At 37.7% G+C, this 15,511-nt stretch overlaps 1 protein-coding gene across 6 annotated transcripts in view; it reads left to right on the top strand.

The window, feature by feature from the left end:
- The window catches only part of LOC115213836 (apoptosis-inducing factor 3), an 88,591-nt gene that overhangs the window by 53,586 nt on the left and 19,494 nt on the right, over positions 1 to 15,511 (top strand). For all 6 annotated transcript variants that reach the window (XM_036503231.1, XM_036503224.1, XM_036503240.1 and 3 more), the window contains 4 exons: positions 6,017 to 6,064; positions 10,057 to 10,180; positions 12,480 to 12,589; positions 14,460 to 14,569. In XM_036503231.1, the coding sequence (XP_036359124.1) occupies positions 6,017 to 6,064; positions 10,057 to 10,180; positions 12,480 to 12,589; positions 14,460 to 14,569 (392 nt within the window). The remainder of the gene's footprint in view (positions 1 to 6,016; positions 6,065 to 10,056; positions 10,181 to 12,479; positions 12,590 to 14,459; positions 14,570 to 15,511) is intronic.

The raw sequence follows: 15,511 nt of genomic DNA on the forward strand, positions 1-15,511 counted from the left end.
GTAGCCCATCTTTTATACCAAGACAAAACATGTACATGATAACACTTCCAATCAGTTAAGATGAGAAGCCATGAAAGTCTGGTACTGCATCAGGGCTATTATAATTATTATTATTAAGTTGGCAAGCTGGCAATCTTCTTAACACACTGGATGCTTAGCAGCATTTCTTCTGGCTTTGCATTCTGAGTTCAAGTTCTACTGATGTCAGCTTTGCTTTCATCCCTTTGGTGTTGATAAAATAAGTACCGGTTGAGCAATGGGTTGATGTAATCAACTAGTCCCTCCTACCCCACAGTTACAGGCCTGGTGCCTATAATAGAAAGGATTTTTATTATTACAGCAGCCAGCTAGCAGAATTGTTAGTATACCAGACAAAACGCTTGGCAGCATTTCTTTCCACTTTTACATTACGAGTTCAAATTCCACTGTGGTCAACTTTGCAGTTCATCTTTTGGGGTCAATTAAATAAGTACGAGTCAAGTACTGGGGAGCCTGGTCCAATGTACTTGATTAATCCCCTCCCCCTGAAATTGCTGACCTTGTGCCAAAATTAAAAAGAATTATTATTATATAGATATGTGTCAGTAATAATAGTAATTTGTAACAACAGCAGTGGAGGTGCATGGCTTAGTGGTTAGGACATTGGACTCACGATTGTAAGATTGTGGTTTCAATTCCTGGACCAGAGATGCATTGTGCTCTTGAGCAAAAACATTTCACTTCACATTGCTCAGTCCACTCAGCTGTACCACTAGTGGAGGTGTGTCACTTAATGGTTAGGGTGTTGGATTCACAACTGTAAGATTGTGGTTTCAATCCCTGGACCGGGCAATCTGTAGTTCTTGAGCAAAACATTTCACTTTACGTTGCTCCAGTCCTCTCAGCTATAGAAATGAGTTTAACCTGGAGAGGGGTGGGCTCTGCCAGGCTTTCTCACACTAGATATGCTGTATGGCTGCGTAACCCTAACAGGTTAAAGGACTTATCAACAGCAGCAATGATAATGATAGTTTCTGACTTAGGCAGAAACTAATAGAAAGGAGTATAGTCAATTACATCAATCACAGTACTCAACTGATACTTATTTCATTGATGAAAGGCAAAGTCAACCTCAACGGAATTTGAACTCAGAATGTAGAGATGGGCAAAATACCGCTACGCTTATCACCTGGCATGCTAATGATCCTGCCAGCTTGCCACCTTAATAAAAATAACAATAATCCTTTCTATTATAGGCACAAGGCCTGAAGTTTTGGGGGAGGAGACTAGTCAATTACCTCAACTCCAGAATTTCACTGGTACCTAATTTATTGGCCCCCAAAAGGATGAAAGACAAAGTTAACCTTGGCAGAATTTGAACTCAGAATGTAGTGATGGGTGAAATACTGCTAAGCATTTCACCTGGCGTGCTAACGATCCTGCCAGCTTGCCGCCTTCACTGTTGATAGTAGTGATGATGATAATACTTTCCAATATAGGCACAAGGCATGAATTTGGGGTTGGGAGCTAATCAATTACATTGATGACAACCCCTTTTGTGAAACTTGAAAAAGTTGATGAGCTTTGCCAAACAGGAGAATGCCTGTCTTCAGTTTTTCGTTCTCATCTACCAAGCAATTTCTTTTTGCCAAAGCCACCAGACAAAGACAGCCTGTCTATTCCAGGTAAGGGAGGGTTGAGGTATGTTCTTCACAATGGAATCAACAAATAGCTGGATCTATCCCACACATGATTGCAAGGACATGTTGAGGAGAATTTTGACATGACTTATGCCTCATTTAGCAGTTAAATTAGGTCCAGGATCTTTCCTAGGTTTTCTGATTTCACCTGTAATAAGTCCTTCAAATCTATTCTGGACCTATATTTTTTAACATCCAGTAAAATATGACTTCGCTCTAGGATGACCCACCAGATATCTGGCTCTGGTGGTATGCCAGATATTTTCACCTTTGTTGATTGTCTTCCCAAATAAGTGGGAAAGGGGATAAATTCCTCACTCTTAGAGGAGACAACACAATGTTTAATTGCAAGGGCTTCATTGAGAGATATCACTTTAACAGCCCTGGTAATGAAGTTTACATCCATTCATATTCCATACCTGCATCTTTCCACTTAGGCATGTGTGGCCATTTCCGCATGCCAATTTCTCAGTGATGCACACTTAAATTATCATGCATCTGGAATTGCTTCCAGTTATTTTCCAGGCTTTTTGTTTGTATATTTTTACAAGATGTTTTGTGATTTTTAAATTGGTGTGTTTGTCTACCATAAAAATCTGTATGTTATTTGATGCCACTTTTTGTATAGAATTTAGTTTTTGTGGTATTGCTTTCAGTGGTGTCATTGGTGGTGATGGTGGCAGGGGAAATATTGAAGATAGCAGCAATGGTGGGGATGGTGCTTTGTTAACTTTTGTTTGTTTCTTTTATAATTACTGTCACTACTAACGACCATGACGACAGTGGTAGTGGTGGTGGGGTGATAATGGTGCTTTTATTGACATGATACGCTGCTTTGCTTACCGTTTTACTATTGTTGTTGTTAACCAATGCTGCAAGGGTGTTGGCGACATATGACAGTTTGCTATTCTCATTATTTGGCATGTTATTGTTGTTTCTGTACATGTAATATTTTAGATTTTGTACTTTGGGGAAGAGAGAATCTTCATTTATCTTCCTTTCGAAACTCTCTTGCTTTTTCTCTCTTACCTTTCCTCTCTAGCTGGTTGGTTGGTTGGTTGTTTGTTGAAAGCAAGAATTCCACAATTTTGAAAGTTTTTTTTTACCAAAGTGATAAGAAACAAAGTGTGCTAACCTGCTCACTGGGCTCTTGGTTAACTTAACAATAGATATTTAACAGATATTAGTTTCAAAATTTGGCATAAGGCCAGCAATGTAAGGAAAGGCAGTAAGTCAATTACACTGACCTCAGTACTCAACTGGTACTTATTTTATCGACCCCAAAAGGATGTCAACCACAGCAGAATTTGAACTCAGGATGTAAAGATGGATATAATTCCTCTAAGTATTTTGCCTGGTGTGTTAACGATTCAGTTCACCACCTTTAGGTATAAAACAGATATTAACAAGGAAATTGTATATAGATATATGATTATAGTAAAACTTATGGAATACATATTGTTGTACAATAATAATTATCACTGGCATATGGTGGTTGTTGTACTGGGTGCACTACCACACCCAATGCCACCAAATTTCAAGCAGGAGTAAACAAAAGTTTTCATTAAGATTTGTGATTAAATTTATAAGTAAGGTTAATATTTATAATGAATTTGCCATTTCGACAGGTGTTCTGCATGCATCTAGCACACCTAGAATATACACTCCTGATAATTATAGTAATGGTTTCTGATTTAGGCGCAAAGGCAGCAATTTTGTGGGAAGAAGGTTAGATAATACCATCAACCCCAGTTCTTAGAATTGGCAGGTGAAAGCCAAAGTTGACATCGGTTTTGAACTCAGAATGTAACGAGTTGGAGCAAGTTCCACAAAGCATTTTTTCTACTGCTTTAACAATTCTACCAGCTTGCTGCCAATGATGACTACAGCAACAATGACGATGGTGACAGCAATGATGCTGATGGTGACAATGATGATTCTAAAGTACTCAATAATACAAGAAAAGTGAAATAAAACAAATAATGAGGTTGAAAAACTCAGGAAGGTTCATTATCTGAATTATTCTAAAAGTAGTTAGGGGAAATATTGTGACAATATTACCTGTGTGTAGAAGGTGGAACAGTGTTCTGGAAAGGAGGAACCAGGTATAGTGATTTGGTAGGAAGTGTTGGAGAGAGAATAAGGGAGATGAGTGGAGAAAAGAGTTGGATGAGAATGCCTTGGTGAAAGTAGAATGAGACCAGCCAACTCTAAGGAGCAGGGGCTATTATAGTAGCAGTAGAAAAGGCAGAGAGAAGAGACACCGTTCCTGCGAGTAGAGGCTGGAGTGTGTCTCTGAGTGACTTTATATCAATCATTTGGATGGCCTTTTGCTAGATGCAGTCTACAATGTCTGTATGCAGTGCCATTACCACCCCAGAGATACAATATTTCATAAGAGCAATATTCCAAAATGCGCCTTACTTGATCTTAGTTAAATAAAGGTTCTAATATTCAGACTTTTAAAGTGAAAATGACTTCAACTGGGGATTAAAACTAGATTGTATTATTCCTTCTTAGGAACTTACTGCACTGACACTCTCTATTATTGTTAATTAAACAAGTTAATTAAGAATTAAAATTTTACAATGTTTTTCATACTTTAACTGTGCCACCGATCAATCAAATCTTGATAACTTGCACCTGCTCTGAGTGTTATGTGTGTTTGTGTAACTGACCTATTAACAGCGTAAGCATGGAACAAATACATTTTGGGCACAAAAGGTATCTTGTGTTCTTGCTGTCCATTGCTGAGGCTATATTTCATCTGATGATATTTACTGTGTTTTTAACACAGCATGTCTATAACAGATGCTATCTCAGGATATATGCTAGCATGGGTTGGAGAGTTTGACAGGAGCTGGCAAGTTAGAGAGCTGCACCAGGCTTCATTATCTGCTTTGATGTGGTTTCTACAGCTGGAATCTCTTCCTAACACCAACCACTTTACAGAGTGTACTTGTTGCTTTTAACGTTGACACCAGCACTGGTGCATTTTACATGGCACTATTACCAGTGCAAGTAACATGCAAGACAAAGACATATCAGCTGGGAGAGGGAGTAGTACTGAAGAGAAGTGGCTTTGTACCAGTTAAGAGGTTAGAGTATAAAAGAGATAGAAATAGATATCTTACTATAGAGGAGATACTTGGCTACCCTAGAAGAAAAAGAGAGACAGTCAGAGAGAGAGAGAAAAATAGTGTTGGAAATGCATCAGGACATACCTACAGGGAGCAGTGGCAGGAATATAAGTGGTACAGAGAGAAGAAAGGGGAATGTTTCATAAGAGTGTGAGGGGAGATGTTTAGAGATGGGGAAGACATGACTGTAGCAAGTGATGGTGAGAGAAATTGGAATGGCTGGTGGGGGAGGATATGGTAGATATGTGAGGGCATGGAGAGTGTGGATAGACCTTTTGTGCCCAAAATGTATTTGTTCCATGCTTACTCTGTTAATAGGTCAGTTACACAAACACACATAGGCCAGAGTGGTGATCATAGGTGGTACGATGAAGGGATACTGGGAAGATGGGTAGACAGAAGGAGCTAACAGTGTATATACATTGAGTATAATACATAGCTGGCTATTTTAATTTGATACTGCCTCAGTTGTGCATACACAAATGTCTATATTTTAGAACGACCAGCTTCTTAAGGATTTAGTATAAACTTTGGTATTATATTGAATTACAATTATTTGGCATTTGACTAAGTAAACTATTATTTTGGGGATTAATTTGTTTTCTTGTTTGTTTAGAATAACGAGGTTTGATTTGAAAGAGACTTGATTATTTCTGACAGGTTGATCAACTATGTTGGGGTTCCTTCGCTGGTTCATGAAGTTGGATCTTGAGGAAACTCTTACAACTTTTGTTGTTGTTTAAGCCCTAATTAATTCTAATTAAACATACTTATCGTGAATGGATTTCCTATTGTGACCATACCACCTTTTTGCTCGACACATTATCCAGTGTATCCTTTTTCTGAGACAGTAAGGTGTGATTTGAGGTAAGATTTGGCTGTTATTTCTTGCCAGCTGGATCTTGACGGTGTCTGGTAAATGAAGATAATGATAATGGCTTGGTCACTGATTGAGATAATAAGAATGTTTGTGGTTCAATTATGATGACAATGATGTTTGGTAACATTGTAATGTTAGTAGAGGTAATGATTGTAAGAATAATTATGTTCGTGTTGATGATGATGATGGTTGTATTACCAGCAAGGAATAATCCTATTGATGATTCCATTATAACATAAAAGTGGGTATTGTTTCTCTGTCTGTAATAATGATCACGATAATAGTGATGATGATAATCATGTTTTTTTTTTTTATAGGTCAGGCAAGTATCAGTGTGAATAAATATTCTACTGACAAAGATGCTGGTAAGTGTTTTTGTTTTGATTTTGTCTTTTGTTTTATTTTTTTTTATGGTTTTCGATAGGATAAGAAGCTTGTAACCATTGCCTTCACAGATCCTCTGAGAGTGGTTACAGTGATATTGTTTTAATATATTTTATTTATCGCAAGTTTTCTGAAGAGATACAACAGCTATAACTAAAAAAACTTGTCAGTTCACCTCATTGTCCCCATGAACAAAATGGAAAAGGTGTTGTCCCGGAGGATGGCTGGAGAGATGCATTGGAACAACTAATTCAACTCGTGAGGCTCACATTTGCAGATAGCCAACTCTGCCCTGATAGCAGTGAGCAGAAATATAGTCTGAGGACCAAGAATGCCAGAGGTTTCCACTGCCAGAGGCTTGACTTCAAATCTGTCACAGAGTGGCTGATACTTTGACATTTTGCCCTTCTTGGCTTGATGAGCAGTGAAGCCTGGGCTGGCAGCTGAACACACCAGGTTGCCACTGGAGTTGTCACAGCATAGTTTGAACAACAGTTGTAAATCAACAATTGTAGTGGGGGAAAATGTTAGTGGAGAGGAAATCTGAGCAGTTTGATGTTATGGGGAAGAAGGATTGACTAAAGTGGTTAGCATGAGGGACCTATGAAGAAAGACATGGAATGAATGATTAGAAGGGGTGGAAATGTTTACTCTGAGGAGCAAAGTCCACTGTTGTAGTAGCAATTAAAAAGTGGAGTGAAGAGCCTGCACGTCTATGGGTTAGAGGTTGGACTGTGTCAGTAAGTGGATTGTTGCTAATGCCTTGACTAGCTTTTTTTTTTTTTCAGTCCAGGATATTTGTGTGTGTGTGTGTGTGTGTGTGGCAGCAATACTGTCCCAGATGTTTGAGTCATATTCTGTTGTACGTCTTATTTGAACTTTGTGGAGAGTTTGATATTGATCAGATTTAGTGTTTTGCTTTTTATTTTTTGTTTTGTTTTGTATTTTTACTTTGAAGAAGTAGGCTAATAAGTCAGAAGCTTGTTACTTTGATTAACTCGGTGAATGCTTCATCGTGTACTTTTGAAGGAGGCAAGATTATCTATCCTATTCTATTGGTTTACATCTTTATTTTCCCACAGTGTATCCACTACTAATGTGAGAGATGTTATGGCACACTGGAGGGTAAATATAAGAGACAGAGTTATAGAGGGAAAAAGATCAAGAAAAAAGTGTTTAATCTATAATCTGAGTGGGTAAAATACAATGAGAATGAGATAAAGAACTGAGCTTCAAATGGTTTTTAGATGTAGAGATGAATATGATTAACAATTTTCAGAAAAGCAGAAGCTTTTCTGTTGTGGTAGGGCTAGGATCTCTCAATTCTTAATTAGCTGACACAAATATGAATTTGTGGTTTTCTCGGAATGTGACTTTTATACATATCTATGTACTTTTATGTTTCCTTATAGTCTAGAACCACACAACAAAGTATATCTAAAGTGTAAGATATAGCATTGGTTTCTAAGAAGATAATAATAATGAAATTATTGTATACTGTGCTCAGGTGCACCACAACTGGTCAAAAGTGCATATAAAGCATATGCATTAATGTACAAATATCTGGGAAGTGAACAGTGTATGAGTCAGATACATGCTTGTGTGTGTATGGAGGGGAGAAAATCAGGTATAGTGTTGGCAAATCTCAGGAAGCATTGAAGTTTTGAAGGATGCAGTGCTCCGACAACTAACAACTGATGCCGGCAGTTTGTTCCATACTTCAGCAACTCTTAGCATGAAAAAGTGTTTCCGAAAGTCATGGGAGCTGTGCTGTTTTCTGACTTTGTAAACATGTCCACGGGTGTTAGACAGGTGGAGTTTGAAAAGGTGCTCAGAGTTATTGTTGGTAAGATGGTTAATAATTTTATGGGTGTCTGCCAAGTCAGCTGCCAGACGTCGGAGTTTCAATGTATCCATACCCAGGGAAGTAAGGGGTTCAGAATATGGCAAATGCCTGATGGAGGGTATTCTCTTGGTTGCACGTCACTGAATGGTTTCCAGACAATTAATATCCTGGGCAAGATAGGGGTTCAAATAAAAGGGGGCCAAGAACAGAGCCCTGTGGTACACCAGATGTCATCTCATAGGGTGAAGAGTGCTGTCCTAGAACTGTGACAACTTCTTTTCGGCGAATAATGCAAGGACTTCAACCAGTTATAGAGATCATCACTTACACCCATTGCAGATAGTTTCACCATAAGTCTTATGTGTGGCCCAGAATTAAAAGCCTTAGCAAAGTCCAGGTAAATGACATCCACCCAGGAGCTGCCATCAGTGATTCGAGTAATGTCCTCAAGAAACTCGATGAGTTGATTACAGCAGCTGGAGTTAGGAATAAATCCAAATTGTGACGGTTGGATGTGGCTGTGAGACTTCCAGAAGTTCCAGAGGGTTTCTCTGACACAGGATACCATCAGTTTGGCGATGCAGCTAGTAAGACTGACGGGGCGATAGTTGACAGTTTCCACTGCTCTGGAGTAACACCATTGTCAAGACAGAATTGAAAGAAAAGTGAAAGTTGGTTTAGAAGAAAGTACCCACCGCGTTTGAGAAGTAGGTATGTAACACCATCGAGACCAGGAGAGACATAGTTATGTTTATTCTTAAGGTGTAGTTGTAGCATTGCTGGTGTAAATTTCATAGTAGTTACAGAGTCCGGTGTCAGAGGTGATGGAGATGGAACATTTTGATTTTCGACAATAAAGATGCCTGCATAGCATCCAGCAATGATTTCTGCACATTCTTTCGGATTGTCAGTTATCTGGCCTGTGTGGGGATTGCGAAGGGTTCCAACTGGAGAGTGAGGTCTCTGTTTTGAATGTACATGCTTCCAGAACACTTTGCTGTCAGGGTTGGTTGCTATGCACTGCCCTTTTTGTCACCTGCTTGAGATGGTTGGATATTCTATTGTGCTTTTTCCTGTTGATATCTGATTTGTGCATTTTGTAATCCTGTTCAGCATTACGGCGTTCTTTCCTGGCAAGTCGGACTACTGTAGTCTCCCAAATTGCACTATTGGGTGGTTTTTTGTGCTTGCGTGGTACTGATGCTGCACATGCCGTCCATATTGAATTCAGAATGTTCTGAAGTATAGTGTTCACATCTCCAGAGGCATAAAATTCGAGCCAGTTTGGGTGTCACAGCTCGGTACAATTAGAGTTCCAGTCTGCTTTATTCCAGTCGAAGCGGGCAGTTTGAAGATGGTGACAAGTCAGCTATGATCATGGAATGATCAGAGTTACCTAAAGGTTCTTCACTAGTGACACTAATAATTGTTTCAGGAGAAGCGGTAAATAGTAGATCCAAAGTGTTGTTACCCCTTGTGGGGGAAGTAACGACTTGGGACCAATTTGAATTCAGCACCAGTTCAAGGAAATCGTCTGCACTTTGCAGCCAACAGAAGGCCTCCCAGTCAATCTCAGGGAAATTGAAGTCCCCCGCAATATAAACATAAATGGCTGTTTTCATGGCAGCAACTCTGAGGATATCAAAAAGTTGTGTGTCTTGATGATAATTTGTGGGGTGGTAAACAACTCCAAATAGAAGTGTTGATATGGTCATGTGTATATTGCAGAAAAATACTTCCTGTTGAGATTGGTTCAAATCATCACAAGGAATTGCCGATAGATTTGAACGAACGTAGACCATCACACCCCCACCATGGCAATTAATGCGATCTTTGCGGAACAAGTTGTAGCCGGCTATGCTGAAAACCCCATCACAGAGTGCAGAATGTGCCCATGTTTCCGTGACTGTGATGAAATCTGGGTCGATACTTTTGACGTAAGACTCAAAAAGATGTACCTTGTTGATAAGATAACAAATGTACCTTGTTGATAAGATAACAGCTTCTTTCCACGGAAATGACAACACTATGTAATAATTGAATGAGTGACTGTCTTATCTGTTGTATGTCTTTCTCTGTATATCTTTCTCAGGCTTTTCTTTCTGTCACCTATTGTATTTTATTTAGTTACAGGTTTGAGTTATAAACCTACAGAAGCTGTGAGTGAGGAGCCATCTTTGAACCCATCACCTTCAGAGCTCAGTGAAATGGAGGTGGTTGTTGGACCTGTTGAGGATCTCCAGCTTGGACTGTAAGTCATATGTAACATTTCCTAACCCTTTTGTTTTTATTTGTTTATTTTTGTTTTCTTTGTATTTTTAAAGGAAACCTCAAACTTTTTATCTTTATTTTGGCAGCGTGTTGACTATATCAGTATATAATAGGAATGATTAATAGTCAAAAGTTTCTTTAGTATTTAATGTACAAAATTTTTATTTTGTGACAATTTCATTTTTATGTTTCTAAAGCTATCTTTGCTATTTTGTTTTGAATATCTTCTGATATATATATCTTTTATTTGTTCCAGTCATCAGACTGTGACCATGCTTGGGCACCGCCTTGCAGAATTTTAGTTAAATAAATCAACCTCAGTTTTTTTTCTTTTTTTAATGCAGTACTTATTCTGTTGGTCTTTTTTGCCATATCGCTATGTTATAGGGGCATAAACCAACACCAGCTGCCAAGCAGTGATGGGACACACACACGCAGAAGACTGGAAATGACTATCACTTGTATGATGATACTCATTTACAAGCATCATGTGACATCTAAATAAGGGTACACACACACACATACATATACACACACTTAGGTCCTTCCAGTTTCCATCTACAAAATCTACTCACAAGGGTTTAGTCAGCCTGGTGTTATAGTAAAATACGCTTGCCCAAGGTACCGCTTAGCGGAACTGAACCCAAGACCACATGATTCGTAAACAAGCTTATTAAGCACACAGTTGCTCACTTATCATAAATATCAGATCTTCTAGTACTCACATTTGTGATAGATTGTAATCTTATTAAGGAAAAAAAAATCTATCTTCTGTTTGCTGAAGTATTGACTCATACATTCCTAACAACTTTTGGAGCCTTTGTGATTTTTAAAATGATTAATTTTCAATTTATCTAAAGTTACAACAAAGTAGGTTACATAAAGATACAATAAAAACAATGGCATTTCTCTTGCACAGCTGGCTTTCTACAGTTTTGGATAGTTTAAAAATAATACAAAGGAAAAGATTAATGGTATAGATGGATAAAAAAATAATTGTTATGACAGATGTGCTGTGGCATAATGATACATGTCATCTATCACACCTGTTGTTATACTGTTACTATGTGTGTTCTGTGGATGGAAGTAATGCTTTGTTGATGATGTTTAGTAGATGACACATAAATGTATGTGTGTATGTATGCATGTATGTATATATGTATGGGGGTGGATGTTGACTTGAAAGTTATAGATATTATCTTGTTAGTGTTTTTGTATTTTTTTTCTATTGGTAAATAACTGCCACAAAATATATATTTGAAGTTGATTGTGTTGGTTGTCACTCAAAATCAAATGAGATAGGATTTGCTGCATAATATAGCATATCTAGCTAAATAAATCTGTGCCAAAATTGCACAGATATTTTTAACATTTTTTCAAATTTTTTACTACAGCCACTTGATCTGAAACTTCCCTGAAGTAGAATTAGTGGAGCTGGTCTCGTGCCTTGTTCATTTTATAGATATGATGTACACCGGGTACATCATATGGAGTTTCTACCCATGCTTTTTCTACAGATAGAGCAGAGCCATCTACCTGAAGAGGGTTGTGATTTGACAGCCTTCCTACTTACTAAGACTTTGGGTTTGGCTAGGCTATACCTAAGGCCCTTTGATTCTAGACCTTGCTTCCACACCCTAAACTTTGTCTCCAGTTCTGGCAGTGACTTGGCTATTAGAGCAAGGTCATCAGCATAGAGGAGCTCCCAGGGGCAGGTGACTAAGTTACCATTGCCAAATACACATAGCTTTAAATAGCTTAAAGTTATCTCAACATATTTTCTATAGAAATTATGACAGTATTAACTTATAAAAGCGTTTAATATACTTTGTAGTATATTATGGTTGCATAACAAAATATGGTGTCTCTACAAGTCCTAAGTATATACTGAAACATGGTGTAATTTACTATTGTAGGTAGCAGATGCATTGAAAGATTGACATTAACCTGCAGTGCTGAGTTCAATTCTTTCCAAAAGAAAATGTATCTGCAATAGAGTGGAATCCTGTCAAAAGGAATTTTTGAGGGGTGGGATCGTATTTTGTTTCTAGTCTCATCTGCTACAAGAACTAAAGAGATGCAAGAAGTGTGTCTGAAAACATGAGATTTCAAACTAATGCAAGAAATTACATTCATCCACCTATTTAGTTGTTTAAAAATTTATGGCACTTCAGAAAGTTGACCGTGATATTCATATATTAAAACTTTAGAAGAAAATGAACTGTTGTAAAATTTCGTTGTATGTTTATATTTCTTCATTTTTGTTTATAAATTTTAAGGGTCAAAGAAGTTGCTGTTGGAGACCAAAAGGTGCTGGTTGTTAAGGAAAAAAATGGAGTTTTTGCTTTTGGATCAAAATGTAGTCACTATGGATTACCACTGGCCAATGGTAACATTTCAGTTGTTTTTGTTTACATACTAACCAAACACACATGAACCATTATAACAACAACTTCAATAATAATAAATCCAACTACTACAGAAATTATTGTTACAGAAAATTTTTTTTTTTTTCCAAGTATGAATGACTAGAAACAAAATATCCAAACCCTTAAGTTCAAACTCACTGGAAAATTTCTTTTGTTATGGGCTTAATAATTTATATACATCATTTCACCCAACTGTTAGGAACAGTTACCATATCTTCTGAATCGGATTGGCATCCTACCCAGTTTTCAAAACTGTTTTAACATAATTGCAGTGTGGAAGGTGTCCACACTGCAATTGTTTTCATTCCAGCACATGATCTCAGATCAGGTCACTTGCTATGCAAGTACATCTCCGTAATGTTTTAACATAAAAATATTGTAACTTTCAGCAAGGACCTTAGTTAAAGGAAGAATAAAGAATTTCACTTATAAATGAATTCCTTTATCATATTTTAAATGTTTTATGGTTATTGTCTTAAAGTAGATTGCTGTTGTTCTTAACAGAAATGAGTTTTCAAGTAGTTTTTGTCATAAATGTTGCTTTCATTAATTTGTTTTGTTGTTGTTGTCTTAGTTATAAATTAATCTTTTTATGATTATCATTTCTATTGCTGTCATGGGTTTCTCACCACATAGTTGTTGTTGTTATCAAAGTCAAAATTTATTCCCCTCATTAATGTCATCAACAGATTTACGCTTTAAAGCTCATTTGCATATTGCCAACTATATCGTGTGTATTCTTTGATGAATCCTCAAAACTGATTTGAAAATGTCATGGCTGGCTGAATCTATTGGAGACGACAATATGTCTGTAACAATATGCTTAATTAATATATATATTTTTCAACAAGCTCACTAGCTAATCGCAACACCAGCGCCTGTTCAAGCACTGTCTCTCTATATATCGCTGAGGGGAGATGAGCCTCTTTTATCTCTAGCGGTTGAGCATCCATCATTGTCAAGACCAAGGAAGGTCAAAATCATGTAATCTAGTGGTCTCAGTACTGGAGCTGATGGGGATTTATCTCCCCGATAGCGATATAAACAGGCATGCATTTTGCACCAAAAGCTTGTATGAGAGTTTCTCTTATGGTGTCTACTGCAGTATAGTTTGTTCTAACAAAACATCCACATTTGAGTGGGGATAAATATTATCTCTCAATATACTTAATAGGTTGTTGTAAATACTTAACATGTGAAAGTATAACTCACTACTGAGTAGTTGGTGTACTGAACAATTGACATTTAACTGAGTTTACAATATTGGGTGCAACCTTTCTCGTGAATAAATTTTGAGAGGGATTAAGCTTCCCAAACTGAGTTGCTTCAAATACACGATCATCATCATCATCATTTAACGCCTGCTTTCCATGCTAGCATGGGTTGGATGGTTTGACTGTGGGCTAGCAAACCAGATGGCTGCACCAGGCTCCAGTCTTGATCTGGCAGAGTTTCTACAGCTGGATGCCCTTCCTGACACCAAAAAGTCAAATGTAAAGTCAAAAATTCATGATCCATTCCGTATGGGTTTCACTGCCACTAAGTTGAACTATGCATCATAGATGAATTTGTAGATAATGCAGTCTGTTGAAGCCAGCAGTATAGTAACCAAGAAAGCCTATGTCAGTACAGATAATTGACACAATTTACAATGATGATGATGGTAATGAAATTGATGAGGTAGATAATCACTAAATATTTGGAGTTAGTTTTTTTTCAACTTACTGCTACTCTTGTAGCCATTAGTTACCAATTTGTCCACCAAATTTGTGCAATTTTTAATTCAGCATCATTATTTAACTTACACCCTTGAATTGTTCCATTTCTCAGGTGCCTATTGCAATGGAAGGATTCGATGTCCTTTTCATGGTGCTTGCTTTGATGTGAAAACTGGTGATATTGAAGACTTCCCAGGACTAGACAGTCTGCACACATTCAAAGTAAGTATTGCTTTTTTGTAAAAAAAAAATGCCTATCACTAAAGGGCTACATAAACTCATTTCATATAACATATTTTGATAATGCTGCTGCTAATGATGATTGTGATGATACTCCATTTGTTTCCCACAGCTGAGTTGTAGAGGTGCATGGTTTAGTGGTTAACATGTTGAACTCATGATTGTAAGATTGTGGTTTCGATTCCTGGACCAAACAATGCATTGTGTTCTTCAGCAAAACACTTCATTTCACGTTGCTCTAATCCATTCAGCTGTCAGAAATGAGTAATCCTGCAACGGACCAGCATCTCATCCAGGTGGGGAATATATTTGCCATGAAATTGGGAAACTGGCCCTTATCAGTCGGCATAACACAAGAAGGTATCTTTACCTTACATTACCACTGCTGAAATTATCACCATTTGGTGACAATTGGTAGAAATTATCTTCAGCCTTCACATGCTATATTGTGTCCCATTCTATCCCTAACACTTCCAACTACCATTTGGAATTGTTGGGGGTGGGGCTGTGTGGTTAAGAAGCTCTCACTTTGCACTGGTTCAGTCCCACTGTGCAGCATATTGGGCAAGTTCTTCTACTATAGCTCTGGGCCAACCAACCTCTTATGAGTGAATTTGGTAGGTGCAAACTGTGCGGAAGCCCAGACATGGTTGTGTGGGTAAGAGCTTACTTCCCAATCATGTGGCCTTGTGGTCAGTCCCATTGCACAGTATCTTGGGCAAGTGTCTTCTACTATAGCCCCAGGCTGTCCAAAGCTTTGTTTGTAGATTTGGAAGATGGAAACTGAAAGAAACCTGCAGGATAATTATAATATATATGTGTATGGAATAATTACTATGAAGCATTGTGTAGAATATATTGTATAAAGGATTGTGGGTAAGACCAAAACAAGTAAATGCAAGGTAAATCAAAAGAAAATAAATA

This window comes from Octopus sinensis, linkage group LG1 (genome assembly GCF_006345805.1).
Source record: "Octopus sinensis linkage group LG1, ASM634580v1, whole genome shotgun sequence".
Classification (NCBI taxonomy): domain Eukaryota; kingdom Metazoa; phylum Mollusca; class Cephalopoda; order Octopoda; family Octopodidae; genus Octopus; species Octopus sinensis.